General features: G+C 37.5%; 1 protein-coding gene across 7 annotated transcripts in view; it reads left to right on the top strand.

Moving 5' to 3' along the window:
- The window catches only part of adgrl3.1 (adhesion G protein-coupled receptor L3.1), a 90,510-nt gene that overhangs the window by 42,411 nt on the left and 20,961 nt on the right, over positions 1 to 27,138 (top strand). For all 7 annotated transcript variants that reach the window (XM_087798386.1, XM_087798392.1, XM_087798390.1 and 4 more), the window contains 7 exons: positions 1,491 to 1,505; positions 2,820 to 3,608; positions 13,098 to 13,511; positions 14,986 to 15,089; positions 16,060 to 16,245; positions 17,226 to 17,264; positions 21,897 to 22,080. In XM_087798386.1, coding sequence (XP_087654512.1) covers positions 1,491 to 1,505; positions 2,820 to 3,608; positions 13,098 to 13,511; positions 14,986 to 15,089; positions 16,060 to 16,245; positions 17,226 to 17,264; positions 21,897 to 22,080 — 1,731 coding nt within the window. The remainder of the gene's footprint in view (positions 1 to 1,490; positions 1,506 to 2,819; positions 3,609 to 13,097; positions 13,512 to 14,985; positions 15,090 to 16,059; positions 16,246 to 17,225; positions 17,265 to 21,896; positions 22,081 to 27,138) is intronic.

Below are 27,138 nucleotides of genomic sequence, written 5' to 3'. Positions count from 1 at the left end.
ACGCACCATCCACAAGCCCAATGTTTCCCTTTGAGGGCCTGTCTTTCTGTCTTCCTTTTTTTTCCATCTCTCACTTCTCATCTCGTCATTTCTTCTTTCCTCTCCTCCACTGCATCCTTCTCTCTCGTCTCGTGGGACCAGTTCCATTCACCGGGTCTCTAACGGCCTTGAAAGAGACACAGGGAAGTGCCTGCGGGATTAGGTTTTACCATGTTCACAATCCACTCAGTCCCCCGGGGAGCAAGGTGCAATGGAATTCATATGTTTAAGAGGCTAGGAGCAAGTGTGCCCATTTTACTCAGAGGTGACACGAATAACTCGCCGCCAAGCTGCAAAGATAACGCTCTGAATATAATGGAGAAGCTGCTTGTGTTGAGATTGAAGCAAACAAGTGCAGCCGCTAAGCTTCACTTCTGCTCACAGATGTTTGCACAGGCATTAACAGAGGAATAGGTGACACACAACAGAGGTATTAGCTTGTCAACTTTGCGTCACCAGAATTTTTATTAATGGGGTTTAAGCTGAATTAAATTAGCCTAATTCAAGTTCCATCACGCTCCAGGCACTTTTATAACGTATCAGACACAATATTGTTGACGTTAAACACATCTTTAGATCGGGGGCGGCAACCACCCTGTTTGACCTGTGTCCTTACTGTGTGCTCGCATGGGTTTACTCGGGGAACTCCGCGTTCCTGCATGCTGTTAAAAACATAGAGGTTGATTGAGTACTTTAAATTGTCTGTAGATCTCAAGATGATTGATCAAGAATGGTCAATTTGATTCCATGTGAAGATCTGACATATGTACATGCTAAAACAAATTTTGTAATTTCCCTGGAAGATTTATATTTATCATACATGCAAAGCCGTCAACTGTTTTGTTCTAACGGTTCATTTATTTAGACATATATCTGCAGACATAATCAAATGTCTCTTGAATCTTAACTAAAGAACAAAGCTTAATATAAGCTTCAAATCTTAAAATAGATACTTTCAAGATATGTTGTAATACGCTTTATTGCACAATATCAAGAATTCATGCAGCTTAACCAATCTTCGCACAGGCTGGCAAACTCGACTTCTTTCTCCTTGAGTAAATCAACATATGAGTCACACAACATAAAAATCGTTTTTGGTTCAACCTTTTCAAAATGAGAATTTGAGGCTGAAAAAGTGCTAAAATAAGTCTCTTTCCATTTCCGCTGGGCACATGTGGAACATGTTTAATGCAGTCTGTGTGTGTCTGAGTGCCACATATGGAACTTGCGTTACTGCCAAAAGCAGCCTTTTTGTAGTCTGCGCAAATGCTTATGTAACGTCATTACCGATCACACTGGAAGAGAGAGCCTGGCACTCACAGGACTGGCTTGAAATAAGAGAAAGATTACGATAATCTGATATTGTCTTATCACGATTTCCTTATTATTGCACCATTAATCTATTTCTCTTGTCTCTTCCCCTCCTCGTCGTTTTCTGATTGCTCCTGCAGAAGTGGAACAAAAAGGTAAGACAATCATCAGTCTTCACATTCAAATGCTAATTGTGTGAAGTCACTGCTTCCTGTCATCCAGTAGCAAGTCAGACACGCTGCTCATTAGACACACTCTCTGCTCATCTTCCTCGGGTGCTACAGATGAAATGTCACTTCAAGTATCCTGAGGTGGAGCACATTTTTAATGAACACAGGAGTACAGTGACATTTAATATTTCCAATGATGTGAAAATCTTCTCCGAGCTTTGACGGTACAATAAAAGTTGAATCAATACCATCCAGCCTTTTGCGCTTGATCTGGACTTATTGAGCCAAATTGGAAAACCACAATGTGCATCTGCTGCATGGCTGTGTGTATCTGGTCGCACTGCTTCTCCCAAATTTACGTTTCCCACAAGCCTCATAAAACGTGACCTCAGTATTCCAAGATGGATGTGTGGTGATCGAATTATTGTAATAATCGCAGAAACAGCAGGCGATAAAAGATGTGTTTGCGTCTCTGGTCGTGATTTTCTCACAGAAAGGGAAAGAGTGAAGAGAGCTTGGGAACTAATGAGGAGTCTGGGAGGAAGGATGGAGCAGGAAATGAGAGGCTGTGGAGAACACTCATTTTTCACGATTTTAAACAAAACCATTATCCAGTTGTTGGGTTGCATGGTATTGCATTTGTCACTGTTACATATTTGGATTTTTGAAAGAACAAACACACAAAAACTCAATTGAAGTTGATTATATTCCAATAAGTCCCAATAATAAATGGCAGAAATTATGTTTCAGGATTGAGTCAGTATTTTCTACTGAAAACATAATTTATTTGACAACAGAAAGGAATGAAAAAATTATAAATGAGGCCTCTGTTATTAAAATAACTGATATCTTGCCTGCGGTTTTAAAATGGGAAAAAAAATAAAAAGCACAAATTTAAATAGAATAAATGCTTGAAAAAATTGCGAGAAAGCAGAAAGAAAAATGTAGTTTGACTATTCACACACAGGATAATAGAACAACACATTTGTTCTTAGATTTAGAGTTTTAGGTAATATAATGCTATTGTTTTATACTGCTATAGATTCATTGAATATCTTTCAACATTTTATATTATAAAAATAAAATTCCTCGTAAAATAAAGTTCTTCAGTCAACCCGTCATTGTTTCTCCCTATTATGATCTCAGTTTCCCTCATAGTCAGTTGTTTTGAAAAGTGAGTTTGTGTCTGAAGAAAGGGGCTCGAATGTCAAATGTTTCCCAAAATGTACATGTATTTGTGAATAGAACCAAACTGGCATATCTCACATATCTAATGATTCTTCACTGTCATTATTCTAGTTTTCTTATGTCCGGGGATTCTCCGAGGAGTTTACCAAAGTGAGCATCTCTTTGAATCTGACCACCAGTCTGGAGCGTGGTGCAAAGACCCCCTACATGCCTCTGACAAGATCTACTACATGCCCTGGACTCCATACCGCACCGACACCCTGACCGAGTACTCGTCAAAGGAGGACTTTATTGCTGGTCGACCCACCACTACTTACAAACTCCCTCATCGCGTGGACGGCACTGGCTTTGTCGTGTACGACGGTGCTCTATTTTTCAACAAGGAACGCACCCGAAATATTGTCAAGTTTGACTTGCGCACACGCATTAAGAGCGGAGAGGCCATCATTGCTAACGCCAACTATCACGACACTTCGCCGTACCGCTGGGGGGGGAAGTCGGATATCGACTTGGCTGTGGATGAGAATGGACTGTGGGTGATCTACGCCACAGAACAGAACAATGGTCGGATTGTGGTGAGTCAACTTAACCCATACACGCTCCGCGTCGAGGGTTCCTGGGACACGACCTACGACAAACGCTCGGCCTCCAACGCCTTCATGATATGCGGCGTCCTTTACGTTGTCAAGACTGTTTACGAGGACGACGACAATGAAGGGACGGGGAATAAGATCGATTACATGTACAGCACGGACAAGAGCAAAGAGATGACTGTGAACATCCCATTCCCAAATTCCTACCAGTACATCGCTGCAGTGGATTATAATCCTCGAGACAACCTCCTCTACGTTTGGAATAACTATCATGTCGTCAAGTATTCGCTGGATTTTGGCAACAATGGTAAGTTAACCTCAAATTGAACGTCTGTCTTTGTCATACTGCTTGTTTTCTAAGATGTTATATAAGGAAGACAGTAATACAGATAATAATAGTACTGCTCCAATGAAGGAGGATTAAAAAAAGGAAAATATAAAATAGCTGGGTGGTGAACGAATGTTGCCACTTCGTCAATTAATACTAAGTAGAAACTGCAAATGTATCGAAATGTATTTTGCACTTCAGTTAAGTTGGCCGATCAGCAAAAAAGTACTTTATGGAATAAAAAAAAAACCATAAGAGCAATTTTGTCTTAACTCTAATGGCAAAGGGCTAAGTGAGGTCAGAGTCCTTCCTCTCCCTCTTTCTTTCTCTGGCTGCGAGGGTTGAGGCCCCAGGAGCCTGAAGAGCTATTTGCCCAGTGTAATTGCCTTTTAGCACCTTTCGATGTAGTGGTCAAGGCAGTCTGACTGCGCGTCTTATTAAATGATGTCTGAATTAGCACGTGACCTTACACATAGTTAGAGGTGTAGTACAAGGGATAATAGAGGGAGATCATCGAGAGAGAGGAGGAGATAGCATCAAATTTGGTTTCTACCGATCTGCAGGTTTCTATATGTGATGTACTTAGAACATAACATTGTGTTTGGCTATTTATGAGTGTGCATATGCTATCGGTGAACAATTGAGTTTGATGAGCGACTCCCATAATGGAGCTGGAGGTGTGTCTGAAGGCTCTAAAGAGGAGATCAATGTGAAGAGTGACCTCCGGTGCACATCAACAAGCCAGAATGCTGACCAGTGAGAGATAAATACATGTTAGATCAATCCTGCCACACCGTCTGCTCTCCACCAAACTCTGCTCCATCATTCGGGCTGACAAGGATTTAATTAACGAGTGTGCATGATTTACACATTCTTAAAAAAAAAGAAGGTAATGATCGAACTAGTATTTATCAAGGTCTAATATACTTTTCAATGGGGGAGAGAGGATGGCGGGGTGTTTGTGTTTCCTTTTAAATTGAGTTTTTAAAAGATATGCAATGACAGTTTAAGTGAGCCATGAAGTTTGAGGAAATGAAGAATCTCTTGGGTATTTATAATCAGCTGTCTTTATGACAGATTAAAGATGGTTACACAATGTCTTTTTATTTAATAAGTTTACTTAATTTTCTATTTCGCTTCATGACAATTTCGTATTTACAAGCGCCCTTTTTAAAAAAAAAAAGAAAAAAAGAAGAAGTACTAATCAAGTAATAGTTCCTTGAGTGACAAATGTAACTCTGCTAAATAAGTATGTATAAGGGCACAGATATGGGTAAGACACATGGAGATCTAAATGGGGAGGTCGTTCCACCATTTGGGATTTTATGTCTAGAGCAAGATTTGACCAGTAAATTGAGAGTAAGGAGTTTGGCAGATATTGATATTGTTCCAGTTGTACACTGAACATGTTCTGTTAGTAGCCAAGTGGGCAGAGCCACTGGACGTAGGCTCATATTCTTTTCAGTAGGACAGGATTTTTATTCAATCCCCAAGCCAGCGTTCACAAGAGATCACTCTGACTTACTGGATCTTATTTACAATCTGGCAGCTTTAGTTCATACATGATCATCATAAATGATTATGGTATAAAGCTTTTAGAAACACTGCTATAAACCATTGGTCAGGAAGGGTAGGTTTTCTATCTGTGTTTATCTGTCAGGGTAATGGATGTAAATCATATTAAAATGCTGCAGTTAATTGTTGAATTTTAATTAATCGACTGTGTTAAAATAGTTACTGTATTCTTGTATTCGATCATGTGTTTTTACTTGAATCCGTCCACGGGTCTAATTCCCGTTTCTGACTATGTAGCGTCCTCTTACCTGCTAATATTATAGTTTAAAGTTTTTTTCTTGTATGGATAAAGAAAATTGACTTTGGTTATTTTACGAAACCAGTGCCATTTGCCTAAAATCTAGTAGGGCCATGAAAATTGAAATTATTATGAATTGGAATGTGTTTTATTGTACAGAAAATGTTTAAGGTGGTTATGATTCTCACTTTATTATTAGTTACAGGATGGTAAATGAAACTGAACTTTCTCATCTCAACAATATCAGATTTCTAGAAATTGCAAATAATAAACATCAGATTGTATGGGAACCTGCCTGCCAGAGACCTTGTTTTATGTTGTCTCGGACACCTGAAGATGAAACATTTTAAACTCAAAGATTAGACCCTGCTAACTAACCAAAATTTCCTTTATTTCTTAGAACAGCGACAATTATTTGCTACTATTTACCTGTTGTCTTCTTTTGTTAAAAATGTTTAGACATATCTACCACTTTGCGTCTTGAGCATGCACACATCATTTTTCCCTCCTTCAGTCTTCCCTCCCTGCACACCCGTGGGTGTCCTGGACCATCTTGTTACCCTGGCTAGGCCTGCTTAATTCGGCATCTGCTGTTTGATGGAGCGAAGGGTGTACGTAAGCCAAAAGCACGCAGAGAGCCTGGCTCGGGCGATGCAATCGATACAGACTCACTGCAGGCAGAGAACAGGTGTGTCTAGAAAGCAGAGTTTAATCTCTGCTGAAAAAAAGGGAAAGAGAAATTTGGAGGGGCTATTGGAAAGAAAAAAAAGGAGGTCTAGCTGAGATCAAATAGAGTGTGTCTCATGGTTGGTCTGTCTTTTTCCTGTTTTAAGCATAGAGTGAGTCAAAAAATATTTTTCCCTTCAGTCAACTCTCAAATGGGTGGAATTGTATCCACCTATAAGTGGTCCAACCATCTATTACTCCAGCAAATTTAAAGGACAGTAGAGCTGGTTAAGAGGCAGAGGCAAGAGGTATGTTGGGAAACAGAGGGTTTTATTGGGAGTGACTAGAAAGGGATCAGACATATCAGGAGGACAGCATTAGTTATGGAGGCTAGATTGTATGGATAAATAGAGAGAGAGAGAAAAGACAAATGTTGGACAAAGAATGAGATAGAACACAGTTAAAGGGACGCTAATGTGTAGATTTAAGTGTCTCTTAAATTGATCTCTTTTCTACTAATATTTACATTAGAAAATGTGATTCAGACCCGCCCACTGAAAACTGCTAAAATATAGTTTCCATAGCCACACCCACTCTGCTGTGTATATAAAGAAAGAAGCCGGGTGATTTTTGTTCTCGAAATATGAGACAAGACCATTATCGCATCATAATGGTCTTCGCTCTCGTAACCTCTCATTCGCCGAGATTTCAGACAGGGGAGAACTTTATAGCAATTAGTTTAAAACATCGTCATGATGAGGACCGTGCTGTATCTTGGAGAGCAAGACATTTAAAACATGTTAGTTAGTCAGGAGAGTTGGGTTTTCAACGAACAAGACATTTCGACAAGAAATGTCGGAAGATAAAGTGAGAGGATTAAGGGTTGTGTTTTTCAATTTTAAATGTCTTTTTATTGATTTAATTGATTAAAGACACACTCACAATGGTAAATCATGTGAAGAAACAACCGAAGAAAATAAACATTGATGCAGAAAATTACCTTTTTTTTTTAACTTTTTTATGACATAAAAAGTATACAGGTAATTTCAGTCTCCATCAATGGAAACAATCATTTAAATAAATGTGCACTTGTCCACATTTTCAAAACCACTTTTGCGACACATACAGGGGATTGAGTCTGCTATTTATTATTGATACAAACGGAGACAATTGAACAAAATTTCTCACATGCAGGAGTCTAATGAGGATTTTCTAATCAGTGATGTGTTGAAAGGTCTCCACTCAAATGGCTGACTCATGTCGTTCTTCACATTATGTCTTGTTCCCAACATTTCCTGTTGCACATAGCTTTGACACTTGATTGCAAAGTAGCTCAAAGGTCAAGAGCTGGAGAGCTCACAGAAGAAAAGCAAATGACAGGAGAGGGTAAAGTAAACAAATGGAAACAATAGAATCTCCATGCTTGGCCTGAGGAGGAAGTGAGGCTCTGGGATTTCAGTCGTTTACAGCCGAGCTGGTCATTTAGAAATGTTCTTAACCCGACACAGTGGATCAAAGGTCAAGCTGAGGTCATTCTATTGTAGCCTGCCACTCAAAAGACCGACCAAGCAGTCTTATTTTACGCATGTGTTGTCTGAAGATCAAGTTGATGTCATGGTAACTGCGTGTAAACACATCTGTTCAGAGTTATTCATTATATGACTTTATAAAAAGTTTGAAACTTCGCTATAATCTCCGCTCCGTTATAATCTCCACCCCAAACTTGATCGACTTTTAAGTTTTATTCTGTATTTGCTAATGGGAAATGGTCTGTTAATCACATCACATTTACAGCTTCTTCATAATTCATATTTACGTTGTGAGTAAAACACAACAGATTATCATCAACAAACACAGACACACACACACACATACACATATACTTTATATATATTAACCAAATGAACAAGCAATCTTAATATATTTTTTATGAAAAGACTGGCAAAATATGTGTGAATTCCTTGATTTTGATAAAGCTTAAAGACCCTTAATATAAAGAGATTTGTTTTTAGTTCCCCCTACAGTCAGAAAAGTGTAACTGCAACGTCGTCAATTCTTTGTTTCAGTGTCGCCATTTTACTGATGCTGTTTTTGTTTACAAAGCCACAAGAAGAGTCTTGTTTCAGTTTCTGGTTTCATCTCTATCCGGTAAATTCAGACAATGATCTCCGTACTTCATATCAAAACACTGTGTCCGACCCACTACTTTGAAGTTATGTGGAGAAGAGCGTTGTTAAATAATAGCCAGTGGAGAATATAAAAAATAATAATGTCAAAATGTTACATATTGGTGCTTTCAGAACAAGTATTTAGACCTTGATTTGCTCTGTATTTTATTCAACAGACCCTTTCTTTATTCAAACTGTGAGGTTCCAGATCCTAGTTAAGTCTCCCTCATTTAAATATAGTTTATGACCAATATTTGATCATAAATACCTTTGTTGATGTAAATGTTTAAATTGTATGATTAAATTTGCAATGGAAAGATTGGTAACAACTTGAAAATGAACATAGACACATAAATCATGTTCATTATGTAGAATTATTTTTCTGTGAGCTCTCAGCTCTCAGTATTGAAAAGAAAAGAAACTGTTAGATTTTAAAGGACATAGTGCATTATGGACGGATGGAATGATGGGCAGGATTCAAATGGGACAAGATTTCAGTTTATCTAAAGAGAGTAAGGAACTGTAGTCTTGTGAAAGTAATAGTCTAAATCTAGGAATAAATAATAAATAATAATTATTTCTGTGCAAATAATCAGTTTGAGCATTTCATTTTGCAACAACCCTAAAATAGTTTAATAAATGTCCCATGTTGCCAAAAGTTATGTTTCCTAATCATGGAAAAAGGTGTATATAAAAAAACCATGCAAGACAACAATGTATCTTTGTGCTGTTTCAGCTTTGAGCTTTCCCTGAGATAAAGAAAAGGAGTGTAATTGGCAAAGTTCCTGCAGGTGTGTTTCTTGCGGTGGAGGAGAGTCATGTGCAAGAACAGTACTAAATGTGCAACATGGTTTGAACTTCAAGCCATTTTTGTGAGAACCTACATTATTTATTTATTTGTTCTCCCGGTATCATTTCTTTGAAGTGCTCCACTGTCTTATCAGCATGCTGGAGCAGCTCGCTAAGAGCCTTTTGTGTATGCAAATTATTTGAACCAAAGAGCTTAAAAAAGGATGTGAGATTAAGTATTTTAATCATGGTGCATGTAGTGACTAAAGAAAAATGTTTGTTACTTTTTCCCTAAGACTTTTAGCCCACAGGGCCATGAGTTATCACAATTTGCAGCTAGTTTGGCTGTAATGCCCCAGGATCTATCACACTTGAAAGTGTGCGCTTGTGTGCACAGGCAATGAGGAACATCACACGTATTAGGGATAATAATATCTACAGTCTTGCTCTTAAACAACTGCATATCCTCTCAAATGTTGAAACTGTCCACGGTGGCCTTAGTTACTGGTTAGTTGTGTACTATAAATGCAAACACAAAAATAGTTTGAATTAATTTTCCATTAAAAAAATAAATGATAATAAAAATGAATTAAATAAGATGGTTGTGTAAATTAAGAACAAAATCACAACCAAAAAACGATCGCCTGAAAATTATTAAAAAATATTATTAGGACATTAGCTTTGAGGAAAAAAACATAATAATGAACAATTGTAATTTAATTCATGTTATTATCTCTATTAAAATAAATAAAATAAAATAAAATAAAAAATTATATATATATATATACTGTATATAATGTGTATTAAAAATCTTACATTTTTTAATTGTTTTTATGAATAGCATAATCACATATTTTCAAAAGTTTTCACATCAAAATAGTATAAACTGTTGTGCTAGTCAGTTCAGTTTACTGTTTTAAAATGGTATTCTTTTGAGACCCGTGTCTTCATACAAAGAAATTTCATTTATGCCCTTTTTTACAATTTTTATTACAACTTCTTTAAATGTGTGCACTATTACCACACATTGCATCTATTTTTGCAAAACATTCATTTGTTTGTATCCAAGTATTTAAATAAAAAGTCAAATCATATGGCATTGACATGTGGCACATTTTAGTAAGTGATCACTAAAGGTCAAGAACTTAATAATAATAATTGTAATAACACTTACATTAAACAAGTCAAATAAAAGTATTCTTAGAGGTTTTGAGAATAAATGTAGATACAGTAAAAGAAGAACACTCAAACAAACAACACAAATTATGTACAGTACATAAATTCAATAAAAGGTGCGCATGCATAGAAGGACCTTAGAGCACAGAGGTCTGGATGACTTTTGTTCAAGAACATGGTTTAAAACACAATTTTACTAGAAAAGCACTCAACAATCACATCAGCATTGACAGATACTGCGTGGTGCTGGATTTATTGAATAATGATGAGAGTTTTCTGTTGCAATCCTCAAACTTGATCATAAATTTGATCTGGGATCAACACGATTTAAAGTTTCTCTCGTCTCTACAGAACAGCCAAGCTTACTGCTTCAATTTGTTTCCTCTTTCTTTTTTCTCCGATCTGTATATATCTTTTTTTTATGCTTCTCGAAATGCTTAATAAAGATAGTGGTGTTAAATCAATAAAGCGTTTTTTCCTCTCCAAACAACCGCTTGTGTCTTCTGTGCAGCAGATTTTAGCTCTGCTGTTAGCAGCGGCTTTACCAGCACCGGCGCGTGACTTCAGCACTAACATAGTTATTAAACTTCTAGGATCAGATGCGTGGATCACAGCTTTTTCACCGATACCCAATTCGACTATGAGGGGCTTTTTTCATTCTGCAATCTTGAAAATCGATCTGCATATTGCAGACTGCAGACAGGTATTTTTAACACTGATTTTTTTTTTAAGATATTCAGTATATAGCGCTGCTCTTGGTGGATTCTTTTGCAGCTTCTTTTTTGAAGAGCTTCGAAAGCAAACGTGAAACCCTCAAATCAGAGTAAGTGAGAGTGACAGGACATCTGTGTTGTGACATCAGGAGCTTGTCATTGTGCATCAACTCAAAGGCCTTTGGGCATAAATGCTGGCGTTTAGTCACCATGTGAACAACCTCTTGCCTTTGTGCGTGTAAATGTTTCACGGTGTTATGTAATGCTTCTCTTGTTCGCCAAAGTAGTTTAGAGCTTATTGAGTCATAACAGTCCTTTTTCTTGTCTGATCAAGAGCAAAGTATATGGGTTGTTAACAGTAAAAAGGAAAAGGCCAACGGTAGAATAAATCAAAGTTAGAGCTACAATAAATGCTTAGATCACTTTGAAAGCTTTGTTTACGTTCACGTGCAGCGATAGCTTGATGAAGTCACGTACACATCACGCCATAAAATTGTTCAATACACACACTTGTTCCAGGATCACAAGCAAAGATGAAGTCATCATAAACCACCCTTCATATTAGTCCCTTCCCATTGCCTCACAAGCCTGAGAGCAATAGCTCCAGAAAGTCAGTTTGACACTAATTCAATGTTGAATTAAAGAAGGGTGGATACGTTGCAGGAGAGTTGATACATCTGGACATGTGGAGAATGAGTTGAGTTAGAGATCCCAGGTTGGTTAATCTCAGTCACCTTATGTGTTTTTCTACCTCCAACCAGCCTCTCCGGTGTTCATCACAACCTCTTCAAATGAAAGTACTCGCCAAAGAAGCGTGGGAAGTGAGTAGCAGAGAAAGTAAAAGGAAGATTGACGGCCGGTCTCTAGGCTTGTGTTGCCACACATGATTGATTGCAATGTCCCTTGGAGAATGCATGAGGCAGGGCGACAGTGATTCAGGAACACGGAGCGTTGCAGTTTAGGTAAAGGAAACACTCCATTGACTTCTGTCAGTCTGGCAGATGGATGGAGGAGAAGGAGATGAGACGGATATTTAATTAAAGATATTATTAGATGTTATAAACACCTTATGTTCTCGCCTATACCTACCGTCACACCTTTTACCGAATGTACCACGGCACGTCATCAACACTAGAGACTAGTGCCTTTCGCTCTAACTTGTTGCTTATGTGCTATTCCATCATGGCAATGTCACAGTGTTCGAACCCGCAGGGAAGCAACCTTTCGCTCCAGAGCCGCTTGAGACTTTCAAGCGTTTGCTTATAGGCTGAATGTGAAAAGTCAAATATATGATCATGTGGGTTTGTCAATGTTAGCTCATTCAGGAAGAGTATATGTGTTTATATATGTTTCGTAAAATGGATAAAGAAATTGATATGTAACATTAAGAATAAATAAATAAAATAAATTATGAAGTAAATATCATTTTCACTGAAATAGAAAAAGGCAGAAATTTAAGAGGCAGAAATAAAAAGAGCTAATTTTCCGTCTCAATAAATATCTTGTCTGATCAGTTGAAAATATTTCGGAATACAGATTCAAATTGTTGCAAATTGCAGCACATAATTCGGTTGACTACAAATTAAAAAACGTTGTTTTAAAAAAAAAACTAAAAAAAAAATTAAACGTGAATAAAAGAAAAACAAGTGCTGTATGATTCTTTTTTTAAATGTATAGAAACTGATGTAAAGGACAGGATGAGATTAAAACAAATAAACATACAATAAAAAAGTGTAGACTGGGATGCTTGTTCTATTTATCAAAAGTAAAAATCAAAGGTAAAAAAAAAACAATGTACTGTGCAGTTCAGCATGCCTGGCACCAATTATATTATGGTGCTATGAATCATGCATGACGCAGAACGGATGTTTCTGCCTGGTTAAGCAGAAGCATTCTCATAAGAATAGTTAAAAAGTTGAGAATATTTAGTGAGGAGTGAACAAATACTCTGGGGACGTGTCTGGCTGTATAATGTGATCTTATTTGGCAGCTTTCACCAAAATCTGAAACAATCAAATAAATTCGCAGCTGTTTAAAATGATGTTTGGTTTATTGTTTGAAAAAAAAATCAGATTTACTTTTTTCTGTTTTATTTATTATATTGCTAAAAAAGTTAAACTTGTTGTGATTCTTTTCTGTTTAGATTACCGTTCTCCACTCATCCCTCCAAATCGAGGAGGGGGTGTAGGTCCACCATTCAACGGCGGTGGGTCCTCCTCATCGTCAACCAGCCGCACCACCACCCGTTCCCCGCCTTACTACACCACTCCTCGACCCCTCCTCACGACGTCTCCCGGCCAGCGGTACCGGACAACGACAGCAGTCCGCCAGCCTCCAGTGATTCCGGCCGGCGGTTCATCATCTGATACCAATCAGATCCCAGACACCAACCAGAAAGCAGGACGTTATCCACCCTTGCACGTCCCTCCAGCTGCCCCTCAACCCCCAGCTCTTCCTCCACAGGACTTCTGCAGTCCAAGAGTAACCGCGGACATATCATGGCCCAGAACACAGCAGGGCCAGACAGCCAAGCAACCGTGCCCAGTAGGAACGTTGGGTGAGAACAGAACAGCATGTATTCAATTCAATTATCAGTCAGTATTCACAGAAATATCAGTAGGATCATCGAAGAAATGTCATGAGCTTCAGAGGATGCTTCTAATATTTTTGAGCCATGATTACTGTATTTTCCGCACTATTAGGCACACCGGATTATAAGGAGCACCTTCAATGAATGGCTTATTTTAGAACTGTTTTCATAAATACAGCACACCGGATTATAAGGCGCATAGAATAAAAGATACAGTCAAACGTTTGACTGGGGTTGCGTTATGCATCCACTAGATAAAGCTGTGCTAAAGGGAATTTAAACAAAACAGTCAGATAAAGTCAAACTTTACTAAGCGTTCACTCCCATGGTAACGACGTTTGAATGATGTTTAAAAGGCTTCAAGCAGCAGCGCGTGAGACTGGTGTTGTGAGCAGACAATGTTGAGTGCACAGCAATGAGTTGAGCACGTGTATGACAGCTAGAGCACGCGGGTATGACATGTACTCACGTGTATGACTGGTTGAGCGCACAGCAGAGTGCAAAAAAAATGTTTTGAGTGAAAAGCGCTATATAAATAAATATTACTTACTTACAACAACCGAGACACACTCGCTCAAAACGGTGGCAGTAATCTTACTCCATAGCTGTCCGCCACGATGTGACGTGCGTCCTAAATCCCCCCCTTGTGATGATGCAATGACGTGATTCCGCCCACGGCGTGTCAACTTAGTCGATGCAGAGTCATGAAAGTGTTTACTGGATCATACATGCAGATCGTAGGATAGAGTTTAACATGTTTAAACGCCATACGTAAAAAAAAAATATGATACTAAAAAAAAATATCTAAACTGATGCAACAGTGATGTTGTCATCTGATCATTTATGCATGCAAGTATGATCCAGTAACTCAGTGCTCGTTTGGTTTTGTCTGGTAGCACTGTTATGCTGTATATATTTAAAATGCTTTGTATTTTTTAATATTGACTTTAAAATGCTTTGAATTCAAAATATTGAATAATTGAAATGAAAATATAACAAATATTGAATAATCGAAATTAAAATTTTACAAATATTGAATAATTGAAATTAAAATATATGAAATATTGAATAATCGAAACTAAAATATAAAAAATATTGAATAATTGAAATTAAAATATAACAAATTTAATAATTGAAATGATTTCAACCTTTCAATATTTTGATGGCACTGATTTACTTTCACACAAGTCACCCACCAGGTAATGTTCATATATAAGGTGCTCCGGATTATAAGGCGCACTGCCATTTTTTGAGAAAATTAAAGGCTTTTAAGTGCACCTTATAGTGCGGAAAATACGGTAATTTTTGTGTGCCTGGCAACAAACCATGGTACGTAATTACACAGCGAGGCATTCTGCCTGTTCAGTGAACCTCAGGCTAAACTGTGTTTGCTTGTGAATGTCAACAATGCCTTATCACTTTCTCATGGCCTATCTTGCAGGCGTGGCCACATACTTGTGTATTGCCTATCTTGGCCACTGGGATCCTCAAGGCCCTAACCTCAGCAACTGTACGTCGCCTTGGGTCAACCACATCATGCAGAAAGTAAGTCTTAACGTTTCTGTGAGCCCCTCTGGCTGCCTCAGAGCCCCAGATTCAAGATGTGTGTCACGATAGCGTCTGAGAGAAATGTTCATGCTTGAGGAAGCCTTGACCCTAAGGAAGGATTTAGGTCCCAGATTTATCCGTGATGTTGACCCAACTATAAATGATGAAATGAAGTCCAGAGAGAACATTGATACTAGAGTCATTTCAGGTCACTGTTAGTGGTTGTCTTAGCAATCCTTTATTCATGTTTTTTAATTCACATTAATTTACGTTATTATACATTTCAAGTTTATAATTATAAGGTCAGTGGACGCATGAGTTGATGTGTGAAGCCTGCAAAACTATAATACATTCCCTTACTGGGTAACGTCAGTTTAGTGAGGTGGAAAACTCACTTATGAAAAATAAGAATACAAATAAAAAGAAATAGATTATAATGCGAACAATTATTGCCAATGTTTAATTGTATTGGTATTCTAATGTTTTTCAACCCTTGTGTTATCACGGGGTCAAGGTGACCGGAAGGTTGAAATGCACCACTGCATATGTATTTATTGAAGCCACCTTGGGTCACCTTGACCCAGGGATAACACAAGGGTTAAGTGATGACTTTCTTTTAAATCTTGCCTTTCAGTCTGATATAAGTCTTATAGACTATATACAGTATGTGTGCCAACATTATTATAATAGTCAAAGTGAGTAATTCATAAATCAGGTGTTTCCTGTTGAGTTTTCCTGTGAAAACAATGACTCCTGAATAAACTGGAGCTAAGTTTAGCACAGGAAGACAATAGAAGCTGTATAGAGAACTTTTCTACAACTTTTCTTATTAACTTTATAGTACTTTTGACTTTCCCGACTCTCGATCTCCCCTGTCTCACCCTATCTGGCTCAACAGCAGTCAATCCTCAATTGTCTTTGTCACTTCCAACGGTCTCGCTATCTTTCTCTCATTGTGTTGCTGTAGCTCCGGTCAGGTGAAACAGCAGCGATCGTTGCCAGAGAGTTGGCAGAGCAGACTAAAGGGCTCCTGCGTCCTGGAGATGTGCCATCAACAGTGCGGGCAATGGCCCAATTGGTCGAACTGCTCGATGTCCAACTCAGAAACCTCACCCCTGGAGGCAAGGACAGCGCTGCCCGCAGCCTCACAAAGGTACTGTGGTTGTGAGATAAAAAAGTTTTGTCAATATAAATCGCCAGATTATGTTTTCCTCACAGCGACTGCTGTGATAAATGGTTTTCATTATTTGAAGAGACATAAATCACAGCAGAGAAAGTATCTGCTGTACACAGTCACATTGATATTAAACAATAATTACCAGTGGGGATTGAAATCACATTTTTAATTTCATCTTAAGTGATGTACTTTGTATTGATCTAAACATAGATTTAGACTCAAATCACAATCTCATCAACTCTTTGGCTAAATATTTGATTACTTTTAACAACATTAATTACTGCCATATATATATATATATATATATATATATATATATATATATATATAACATTTTTTATTTTTATTTTATATCACTTTTGTGGAAGACCAGCTTGAAGTTGCCGCACAATACAACTACTGACCACTGTTGCACAAACCCTTTTCATACATGCTGCAAAAAATGTATTTCATGGCTTCAACCCAGATACTAAGCCCTGATGCTCACTCCACAAACGCAAGTTCCTTAGAATTAGTGCTCCATTTAAAAAGGAATAAACAGGCTTCTTAACAATTTAAGGTTTATTACAAAGAAATAATCAACCAAACACAAATGTGCTTACTTTTCGTGTTGCTGGACTGAAAATCAATAAGAATATGAAGGTCAATGTAATCTCTTTCTGATCTTCAACATCAAAATGTGTCATGTCAACATGTCATAAACAAAAATATAAAAAATAAACTATTACATAGATGTTATGGTTTTACCATATTTTGTTAGATAGAAATATAAAAATAATATATTTGCCTTCAAATATTTTCCACATATTATCGGTAAATGTATAACAGAATTCATTAATTTAAATGCAGTTTCATGTAATGGTGTGAAAACAAGTGATGCTTACTGTGTGTTTCATGGTGCACATGCATGATGATATCTGGGACAATGCTAACAAATGAACTGTTTGAATTCACAGCTTCAGAAGAGAGAAAGGTCCTGCAGGTTTTTCACACAGGTATTTTATATTCCTAGTATTGTCAGTTCCTCCGCCGCCATATCACCTTGTCTTTTTTGTATGTCCTAAAGTGTTTTCACACTCAGCATGGGATTCAGTTTAGCAAACCTTTTTGTCCAGTTGCTGGTTATGAATTTATAAACAGCTTTAAATTTCATGCTGCAAGAAGTCTTTTGGCTTTCCTTTTTTGTAGTTGATTTTAATTTGATGTTTTATTTGCTTGACTTGACTATACTGCTTTGCTGCACATCAATGTTTCATCTATTGACCTGATTCATTATCTCCTATATAATATCAAATACTTTGCTTATCTATGAAGATATTTCCAGGCCAAACATGTTCACCGCAGACAAACCTCTGATATGGTCATTGCAGTAATATTAAAAACGTGTTCGCAGATAGAAAGGATTCGTTTTTTATCCTCTGTTTGTTCAGTCACATCAGTCCACAGAGAACAGCTGTTGATCTGGACCTGTTTTTTTTCTTAGATAGACAGGAAGTATGTTCAGGGCTCTGCTACGATTTAGCTTCCCAGTTTTTCAAACTTTAGTCAGAGCTCAGGTGGAGATGATTATTCCAAGCTGAGAATTGATCAGTTCAACTGAGTTCTTAATGATTATATTGTGAGAAATATTTTGATTAAAATGATCCATAACTAAATGGTATGGAAATGTCGACAATACATAATCCATACAGTTATATAAATATTGTTTATACTGTTTAAACATTTATATTGTTAATACATGTTTTAACTATTGACCCTTATTTTGATGGATAAGGTATCGTTTACTTCAAAAACAGCTTTGTTCTATTGCCCCAGCTCTTTAATCTATTTTACTTTTCCTTATTATTTGAGTGAGAAGTGAGCTCTTTGTGTAGTCCTTCTAAAATTGCATTATTTTAAGAAGATTTAAGTCTAGATCAGTCACAATATTTGGACTAGTGAAATAACTATTTTAATACTTTAAAACAACGTCAATGTTCGATGCAATATGCGTTTTTCTACCTAACCGTGATCAGGGTGTAAAGATGCTCATTGCTGGTCCTCACAAATCTCTATTTATACCATCAAAGGATCCTCATTCCTGTTCATGGAGTCGACTGCAGAGTCCCTCTTTTAATTCCACAGCACCCTCTCTCTCTCTGCTTTCACACAGGCGACGGGGTCAATCTTTTTCTCCTGATGCAGGCTTTTCTCTGCTCTCTCACGAAAACTGGTTGTGTCAGCACCAGTCAGCAATGTCACATCATAGAACACGGCTCAGAAGAACATGCAAACTGACACGTATTTTAAATAAATTCATAAATATCGTGAACGTGCCAACATTCTTTTTGACAAGATAGAAATTTAAGGGTAAAAAATCTCAGCGTCTTTTAGTAACTGTTGAAATTAGCCTCTGGGACGCGGTGTAAAATGATGGCAACATGGCCGTATAGAAATGTCTGTGATTAGGGATGTGTCGCGCTGGCGCACTCTCCTGCGTAATTATCTACAGAGCTAATTGCCAAAAGGGGGGAGTTTTGGTTTCCTAATAGAGACTAGAGGTAATTGAATTCTTCCTTCCCCCCTCTAGTTTGATTTTTTTTCCCCCACATCTCCTTTTATGTCAGTCATCTCACTTGATTCGGGCATCTGGGACTTCAGTCAGTTTCTTCCTAATTGGCAATCTCTGCTTGATGAAGCTGATGGTGTCCAGAACTTTGATGCTGTTGGGTGGTTAAATGGATCATTTTTAGAAGCTTGGCCTTCATCAAAATAATATTCCTAAAAAGTCCAACCTTTGGCTGAATTCAAAGAATGTGGAGAATGTAGACACATCTTGTTCATGGAGTTATGAAGGAAGAGACTTATCTAAGCACCACAGTATAACTGCCATAGACAGGAAACAACAAAGCTTTTGAGTGTCCATCTTCCTGCACAAGACACTCACAGGATCCGATTTGACAAGAGTTACAAGGCTCTTGCCCAACACAACCCTCAGTGGTACGCTCAAAGTGTAATGAAAACCCAACAAGAGAGAGATTAGCGAGAGATTGTAGAATAAATGAAAGGATACAGCCAGAGAAATATAATCAGGGCGCACATTGAGGAGACAGTGAAGCTCGATGACGATTTTCAAATTTGTCCGATCACAGATAGAAGCCAGAACCAGGAAATACTTTGAATTTAAAGTCCGATTTAGCTTCAAACTCATCCTGTCAGGGATAACAAACTCTAACAACAACTGGCAGATAAGCCTGCTTCCCTGACGAAAACATACACTTTCTCAGTGGAGGGAGGAGAAATCTTTTTTTTCTCTCTTTCTCACACGTTTCCATCCATCAAACATCAAGTCATTTTACTAAGTGTGGCTCGCTGTGGGTGTGTTTGTACTTACCATCCATGCATATGTGCCTGTGAAGAAGAGCAACCAAAGCCGCATGTCTGTCTTGCTGCTGCTGTTTACGCTGGATTACCCTGAAGCTTCAAAGCATTTCTATTCTGCCCCATTTACTGCTCTGTGTCTGCTTTAGTGTCTATGCACGTGCGCTACATGGAAATGCTCTTGCTTACGTACGCGGACGTACCTGACAGGCATTGCTTTCACGTTTGTCTTTTTATGTTTCAAGCTATCTCAAGCTCTTTTGTTCTTAAATATGGATATGTAAAATGCAAACACCCTCCAAAAACACCACCTTTCACCAGATTTAACATTGACCCCAGCCATTGATTCAATATCAATTTAAAAAGGCCAAAAAAAAAATATGAGGGTTTGGGCCTAAGGAATTGGTGGATAATGAGTTACCATTAGTAGTCATGGTCATTGAATTATCGAGCATGCTAACATATACATGCAACAGAAATAAATGTTTCTAAGGTTCAAATTTGGAGCAATTCCTCCTTAACATCCAATGGTATTTCAGTTGAGGAGCCTGTTACTTTAAGGTAACACCATTTTGTCAGAAAGAAAGTACACGTCGGCAATATTCTTCAAAATGAAGAATACATTTACAATTCAAGGCTAAGCTGTGCTTGGTTTGCATTTAAGCATCTTTCACTTCAAGGCTTCGGTGAGGCAGCTCAATATTAGTTCCTGAGCAAGAAGGGAGTGAAATATAAATGAATCAACAATTGACATCTTACAAAAGCAATGAGATTATAATGGGGATGTTTAGTAGAAAAAGAAGAATGTCTTGCTCGTTAAAAAGATAACAATTGACGATTAACAGCTAAGATCCTCTACCTCACTAATGGAACCATTAAGATTATCCTTAGAACTCCAGGTTTTAATGATTCTTGCAACAATAGTCAACAGTTTTTCGCAGTAGGAGAAGGTCTTCTCCTGTCACCAAAGTACCCCATCTTGTGATCCATAAACCATAAAGGAGGACTGATTCTAGTTTTATATTATAAAAGAATCCTCCAACATAAAAATGCTTTATTCCAGATTTGTTAAGAAATCTATGAATGCGTATTTCAATGTGTTCTCTTACTAGTTTTAGTCATTCTGAGGCCTGAAACTTGGTGATGTAGAAAAAAAAAATTGCAGCTGTTTTCGTTTTCACTCGCGCCTACTTGGGTTTGTTTGCAGGAGCAGTGGAATAATTAGTTTTTGTTTACACGTAGTCTTCTCCAACTCATCCAATATGCATCCCAGCTAATTAGCTTGGAGCGCTAAAGGAGGAAATCATATTATCTTGTTTGCTTGTTGGCTAAGCAACCTTTCATGTGTGCAATTGAACAGTTTCAACATGTGACTGGCACCCCCAAAAATAAAGGTGGAGTGCTGTTTTTCTACCCCAGTCCCATCTGTAGTGTTGTAAACTTTATCAAACAAACAATTCCAGTCTCCAAAAATAATAAGAGAACTAGACATAATGGAAATAAAGGAAGACATGAAAATGTTGATAATATGAAGAATTTTTTTATTTGTTTTTAGATTGCTTGCTAGCTATTATTTTTTACCTACTTCAGTCCTGCTCTCATATTACCTTAACAACTCAAGGCATGTGTTGCAGAAAGGTTGGTTGCGAGTTTCAAGTCATTTCTAATCAGAAATGTTTCATCAGCGGCCCATATCATAATAAATCAAATAATTCTTAAAAACATACACACAACCGAAGCTGTGAGGTTTGGTCAATAGGCGAGAGATGGGAGCTATGTTTACTTTAGTTAAGGTAGCTTACGGTCTGAACAAGTTGAAGTTGGACACCAGTGTGAGATATGTTTTTGAAAGAACCTTTTCACTTTTGTCCCTCAGATGACGCCACACACATTGGTATCTTCCTTTCAAGGCCCCTGTTGCTTTTCTGGTAGCTTTACAACACATTTATTACCCGCTAAAAGTCTGTATAGATGTGTTCGATTTTTAGAAGTATAATCTTGATAGGGACCTATATTAATTTTGTGTGGTTGTTGGACACAAAAGATCCAAAAGCTCTCTTTAAAATGTGCTTTGTGTTGCTTGTGTTTTTGCTATTCCGCATGGGAATGCTGCATTTGCGTTATTAATGTTTTTGGTAGATCACTTCAGTCAATCACAATAAGTGTTCTCTTCTGCTGAGAGATGTAACCCATGTAGATGGATGTCCATTCACTTTCACAGTGTCATATTATTTGGTGACGGATGTGTGTTTCTGTTGCTGTGCCAGGCAATGGTGGAGACGGTGAATAATCTTCTGCAGCCACGAGCCCAGTCGGCGTGGAGAGAGCTGTCCACCAGGGAGCAGCTACACTCAGCCACTCTTCTGCTGGACACTGTGGAAACAGGCGCCTTCATGCTAGCGGACAACCTTCTCAAGACAGACACTGTGCAGGAGACCACTGAACACATCCGTGAGTTTAACTCTGTCTCCTCATTGTTTCAGCTGAAACGAGGTTTGCTGTTAAAATCTCCTCAAGTAGTGTGTTTTATAATAGTCTTGTGGATGATAAAATACAAATCACCACATACTGTAAGAAGACCTTGATGGTTAATGTTTGCCTGCACAGTTGTTGGCCTATATGGTTGTGAAAATACATTTTTAAGCTTTATAAAAATCCATGTAAAATAAATGTATAAAAGAAAAGAAGAAAGAAATGCATATTTAGCACAAGACATATTTCAATCATTCAAGGTTTGTTCCAAACACACACATTATCACATGTTTCTTAAGCCATATTCTTGAAGATTGAAGCACCAGAGCATGTTCAACAAGAGACCACCCAGGGCAGAAATATTTCTTAAATTCAAATATCATTTCATCATGTCATTTGAATTGTATTTGTACAGTATGTGTTGGCATGAGCGTGCTCTCCACTTTCATCTCAAACATTGTCATATTTATTGTGACAGGGCTAGCTTATGAATATTATTCATCATGTTTCCTTTAATAATCCAATTCTGCTTTATTTACAAAAATGATGAGCTTACACTAGCCAGTTTACATAATGTGTTTTAAATACTGCCTCATAGGAAAAAGGACAATATAAGATATATTTATGTTGATATCCACAGAGACACAGATGTGTGGGGAAAATGACCATGAGGCTTTTGGATTTTTTTTAAGTGCAATTGAAAAAGCATTGCAAATATTGTTGCCATGGTGTTTCTTTTTGGAGATCATTTGATCTTTTTTTTTCGCATTAATCAACCTCTTTAGAAGGTAAAATAGTTGTTGTTAATAGACCTTGTGTTGGTGTTAACAAGGTTCCGTACGAGCTTTCATGAAAGGAAGTGGCAAAAGACCACCTTGAAGATCCAGCACAAACACCAAGACACAGATTAGTGTCTGTTGGTTTAAACCTACAGAAAGTAGAGGAAAGGCGTTTTCCTTATTCTTCTATGCGGTTATTACTTTGCACGGTTGATCTAATGTCTACTTCACGAGAGACCCTCCCACCATTTAAACTACTTTTGGTTGGGAAGAAATATAGAAATATTTTTTGCTAATATCTTGTAAAATGTGTCTGCACTGCATCTTGGTCAACATTGTCAACTCGCGGATGTAGGTTTTTTCCTTGTGAATAAAAATGAATGAAAAACTGTCACAGCACTCACGCAAACAGCATTACTATTTCCCAAACTGCTGCAATAGGATTGTGTTCTTTCATTCAAGAGCACACTGGGGTGCTGCTGGAAAAGTTGGAGATGAGCAGAAAATCAGTAATAAAAGTAAATCAATTTAGTATTTGCAGAGGTTGAATCACACAAAACGCTTAACTGGACAGGCTGAAATACAAACATGACTTGTGAAGAAGATCTCACTTCTCTGGATCTTGCTCAATGACGATGAAGAGAGGCTCTATTGGATATTCATAGTTGCCCATTTTATACGACACCATGGCTGGAATGGTTATCAGGCGTTCTTGATATTTACTCACCTTGACCCTGATATAACACAAGGGATACCTCAAACACGTTTATTTTCCGGTCACCTTGACCCTGAGATAACACAAGGGTTAAGCTGTTCTCTTAACGCCAAAGTAGCATCTAGATAACAGTGATGGAGTGAACTTTCGTGGACTGCAGCCTCATCATCCTCTGGACAAAAATAACATGGATCTGAGAGATTGACCACGATGCAGTACAGAAGGGCTGCACAGAGCTGCCAGATTTAGTCTCAATCATCAGCTAGTGTGTGGGTGAGCGGTTGTCTGAGAGACAGACTAGTCAGAGAATTGAAATTCATTTTCTCCATAGTGGCTTAACTCTCTTGAATACTCTATTTTCACTGAGCCATTTTCTATTACTATTTCAAGACTTTCATTGAGACTTTCTAGCTCTATATTTCAAATATTGTTATGATCACTCTCCACAATATCAGATCTGTCATCCTCATTTCACCTGCACCAGAGAGTGAAAATACTGCTTACTTTTATTGGCCTTGATTTTCCTTTTTAACAGCACTCAGCATACAAAAATATTACACCATTGATAAAATCATTGAAAGTGAAAGTCACCATGGACTTTGAGACGCTTGATGAGTCACATGGTCCAGTTGTCCTTGCCTGTACATGCAGGAGCATGTGCTTGGATTAGATGTTTCTGGTAATATTTCAGGGTTATCTTCACTTGTGTTCACTTTGGTAGTTAAATAATCATGATATACCATGATATAATCATGGTTTATCATGGCAATATGAGAAAGCCATCACAGTTCTTGTTTAAGTTGCATTCAGACTCTGTTCTTCAGCAGTCTGCACTGAAGTTATTTAATCAAATTAACCTAACCTAAATGGACCATATGTAACAACATAAACAGGGATTTCTGATAATTGCATTTCTGCAGAAATTAAGAGAGGAAATATTTTGGTGGAAAATTTGTCATTGCAGTACTGTAGTACTCCAAGCCAATAAAAAACAATAGTCCCTCTTCACACCTTAGTTCATCTTTTATAGTAAGTAAGTAAGTAAGTAATTTTTATTTGTATAGGCGTTTTCCAGACCAGGGTCACAAAGCGCTTAAACAATCAAAACAATATTCAATAAAGTATATATTTTAAAGATCAAGATACAACTGATAACACAAATGGAGTTCCAGAAAATCAAGGAAAAGCCTGAACGAATAAAAACGTCTTAAGATGTTTCTTAAAGGAGTCAGTAGACTCCATCTTATTTATGTCCTTATTTTATTGAAGATTGTTTTATTCATTCACAGGTTTACATATACAAGTTGGCACAAATGCAGTTGCTGTTTTGTCACTCACTAACTCTTAAGACTCCTAACCTTATAGTTATACCAGCTCATTGCAAGTGCTTTTTTGTCTTTTCTGTTCCTTGTGAGGAGGGAGAAAAAAACAGTGGAAAAAAATCAGGCCAGTTATAAAAATTGATCCAGTGGCGATTTATCATTTACACAACATTTAAATAAGCACCCTTTAAACATAATATCTAAGTGTGTTTGAATAGTGCAATTGTCAATGCAACTATCTACATGGCTCTGTCTGGACACTGCTGCCTGATTTCTCTACACCGTTTCTCATCCTTCTCTCTCCATACTCTGGTGTCTCTTCTCCATCTCAGCCAGTCTGGTTCTGCTTGAGGTTTCTCCCTGTTAAAGGGATGTTTTTCCTAGCCACCGTCTTTCGTAAAGTTTGTTTAATAAAATTGAACCGAGTTAGCAGAGTCAGAGTTGGAGAACAAAGGAGACAGCATGAGTGTGATCAGGGTAATGAACAAGCTTAAGTCTAAAGAGGATTGTAGTGACAAAAAGACATTCATTAGATTAGACTCAGCTTGTTTCGATGTCCCGCCGCCATTGATGGGCTTGAATGGGAGTAAAAAAAAAGAGTTTTAATGAATACTCTGTAGCAAGCAACTCTCAACCTACATTTTTCTCAGGAATGCTATCATAATGAAAGCTCTGTATCTGCCTCCTATATTGTCCCATAGCTTTTTACCTCCTGTCTTGTTGTTTTCTGTGAAAAAACAACAGCTTGTCATTACGTTGCTTCGCCTCTAGCCCGCTTCCTTCTCTAAATCTAACAGCCCATTTCCTATTTCTCATCCATTTTGCTCTGCGACCCCGTGTTTCCTTTTATCTGCTTCCTGCACTCAACCTTGTCCTTCTCAGTCCGTCACTGCACACCGACGCCTCTATTTTCTTCTGGCTGTGCCGTTGTACTTAAACAGACGTTTTCATCATGAAAGCAGCGACTTCATCTTTGAATCCCACGGATGTGTAAGATTGCTCCAAGGGTGTAATTATGTGTTAATTAGGAACTTTATCTATTAAATTAAAATCCGATATTGCACAAGTACATTTGAACTTGGATCTTGAAATACCTTCTTCTCCATGATCCAAGGTCTTTGTCAAGTCTTTACTATACACAACTGAAATCATTTCATTTTTCATAGGTGACATACATTTGTGGGTTGACAACAATATATTATGCATGGCCTGCACTATTCCTCAGCAATTTCTATTTGACATAATTGTTTAGAAAATATTCTGCAAAGAAGAACCAACCATTAAAGAGGTATAAATAAATGTAGCTGTGCCAACAAGAAATGTTCACTACAACCTGGAAAAAGTTTGAATCGTCTTCCTGTCCCTATGCATTTTTTTTACACTCGTTTGTAGATCTATTATTTAGTAATTTCTTTTTTTTGGTTTGTATAATCACAACTGATACTGGATGATGTTGAACTTGAACCACATTTGACAGTGGCATATAACAAGAGTGAGAAGAAAAGAGAAATAAAGGAGAAGTTTATACATTCTTTAAAATAAATATACTATGACACCACTAACATTTGTGTAAAAGTAATATAGTACATTATTTTTTCACCTGATCCCACTCTGACATGCTCAGAATAATGATAAATAAATTATTTTTTATGAAAAATTGCTGTATTTGCTGTGGATAATTTGAAAAAAAAAAAAGAATTTCAATTCAATTCAATTCAATTTTATTTAAAGTGTCTTATCATAACAAAGTTATCTCAGGACACTATACAGTTGAAATAAGACTACAGTTGATTAAGGAAAAATAGATCCCAGCAATTCAACAAAGAGCAAGAAACAAGTAAGTAAGTAAGTAAGTAATATTTATATATATAGCGCTTTTCGAGACCAGGGTCACAAAGCGCTTAAACAATCAAAACAATACTCAAAAAAGTACATACTTTAAAGATCAAGATAATACTGAGAACAACACAGGAGTTTGAGAAATTCAAGGAAAAGCCTGAACAAATAGAAACGTCTTAAGATGATTCTTAAAGGAGTCAGTAGACTCCATCAAGCGCAAAGTGAGCTGTACAGTGAGCTATGTCGAGGAAAAACTTCCTTTTAGAAGGCAGAAACCTCGAGCGGAACCAGACTCGTTGTTGTTGTAAAGATGTATTTATTTAACTGAAATACCGCTTTGGAATCTTCAGAATAACCATGACCTGAAAGAGTGAAAATCTTA

This window comes from Callionymus lyra, chromosome 1 (genome assembly GCF_982586985.1).
Source record: "Callionymus lyra chromosome 1, fCalLyr1.hap1.1, whole genome shotgun sequence".
NCBI classification, from domain to species: Eukaryota; Metazoa; Chordata; class Actinopteri; order Syngnathiformes; family Callionymidae; genus Callionymus; species Callionymus lyra.
The sequence above is the reverse complement of the archived record's forward strand: the minus strand, read 5'-3'. Positions and strand labels throughout refer to the sequence as shown.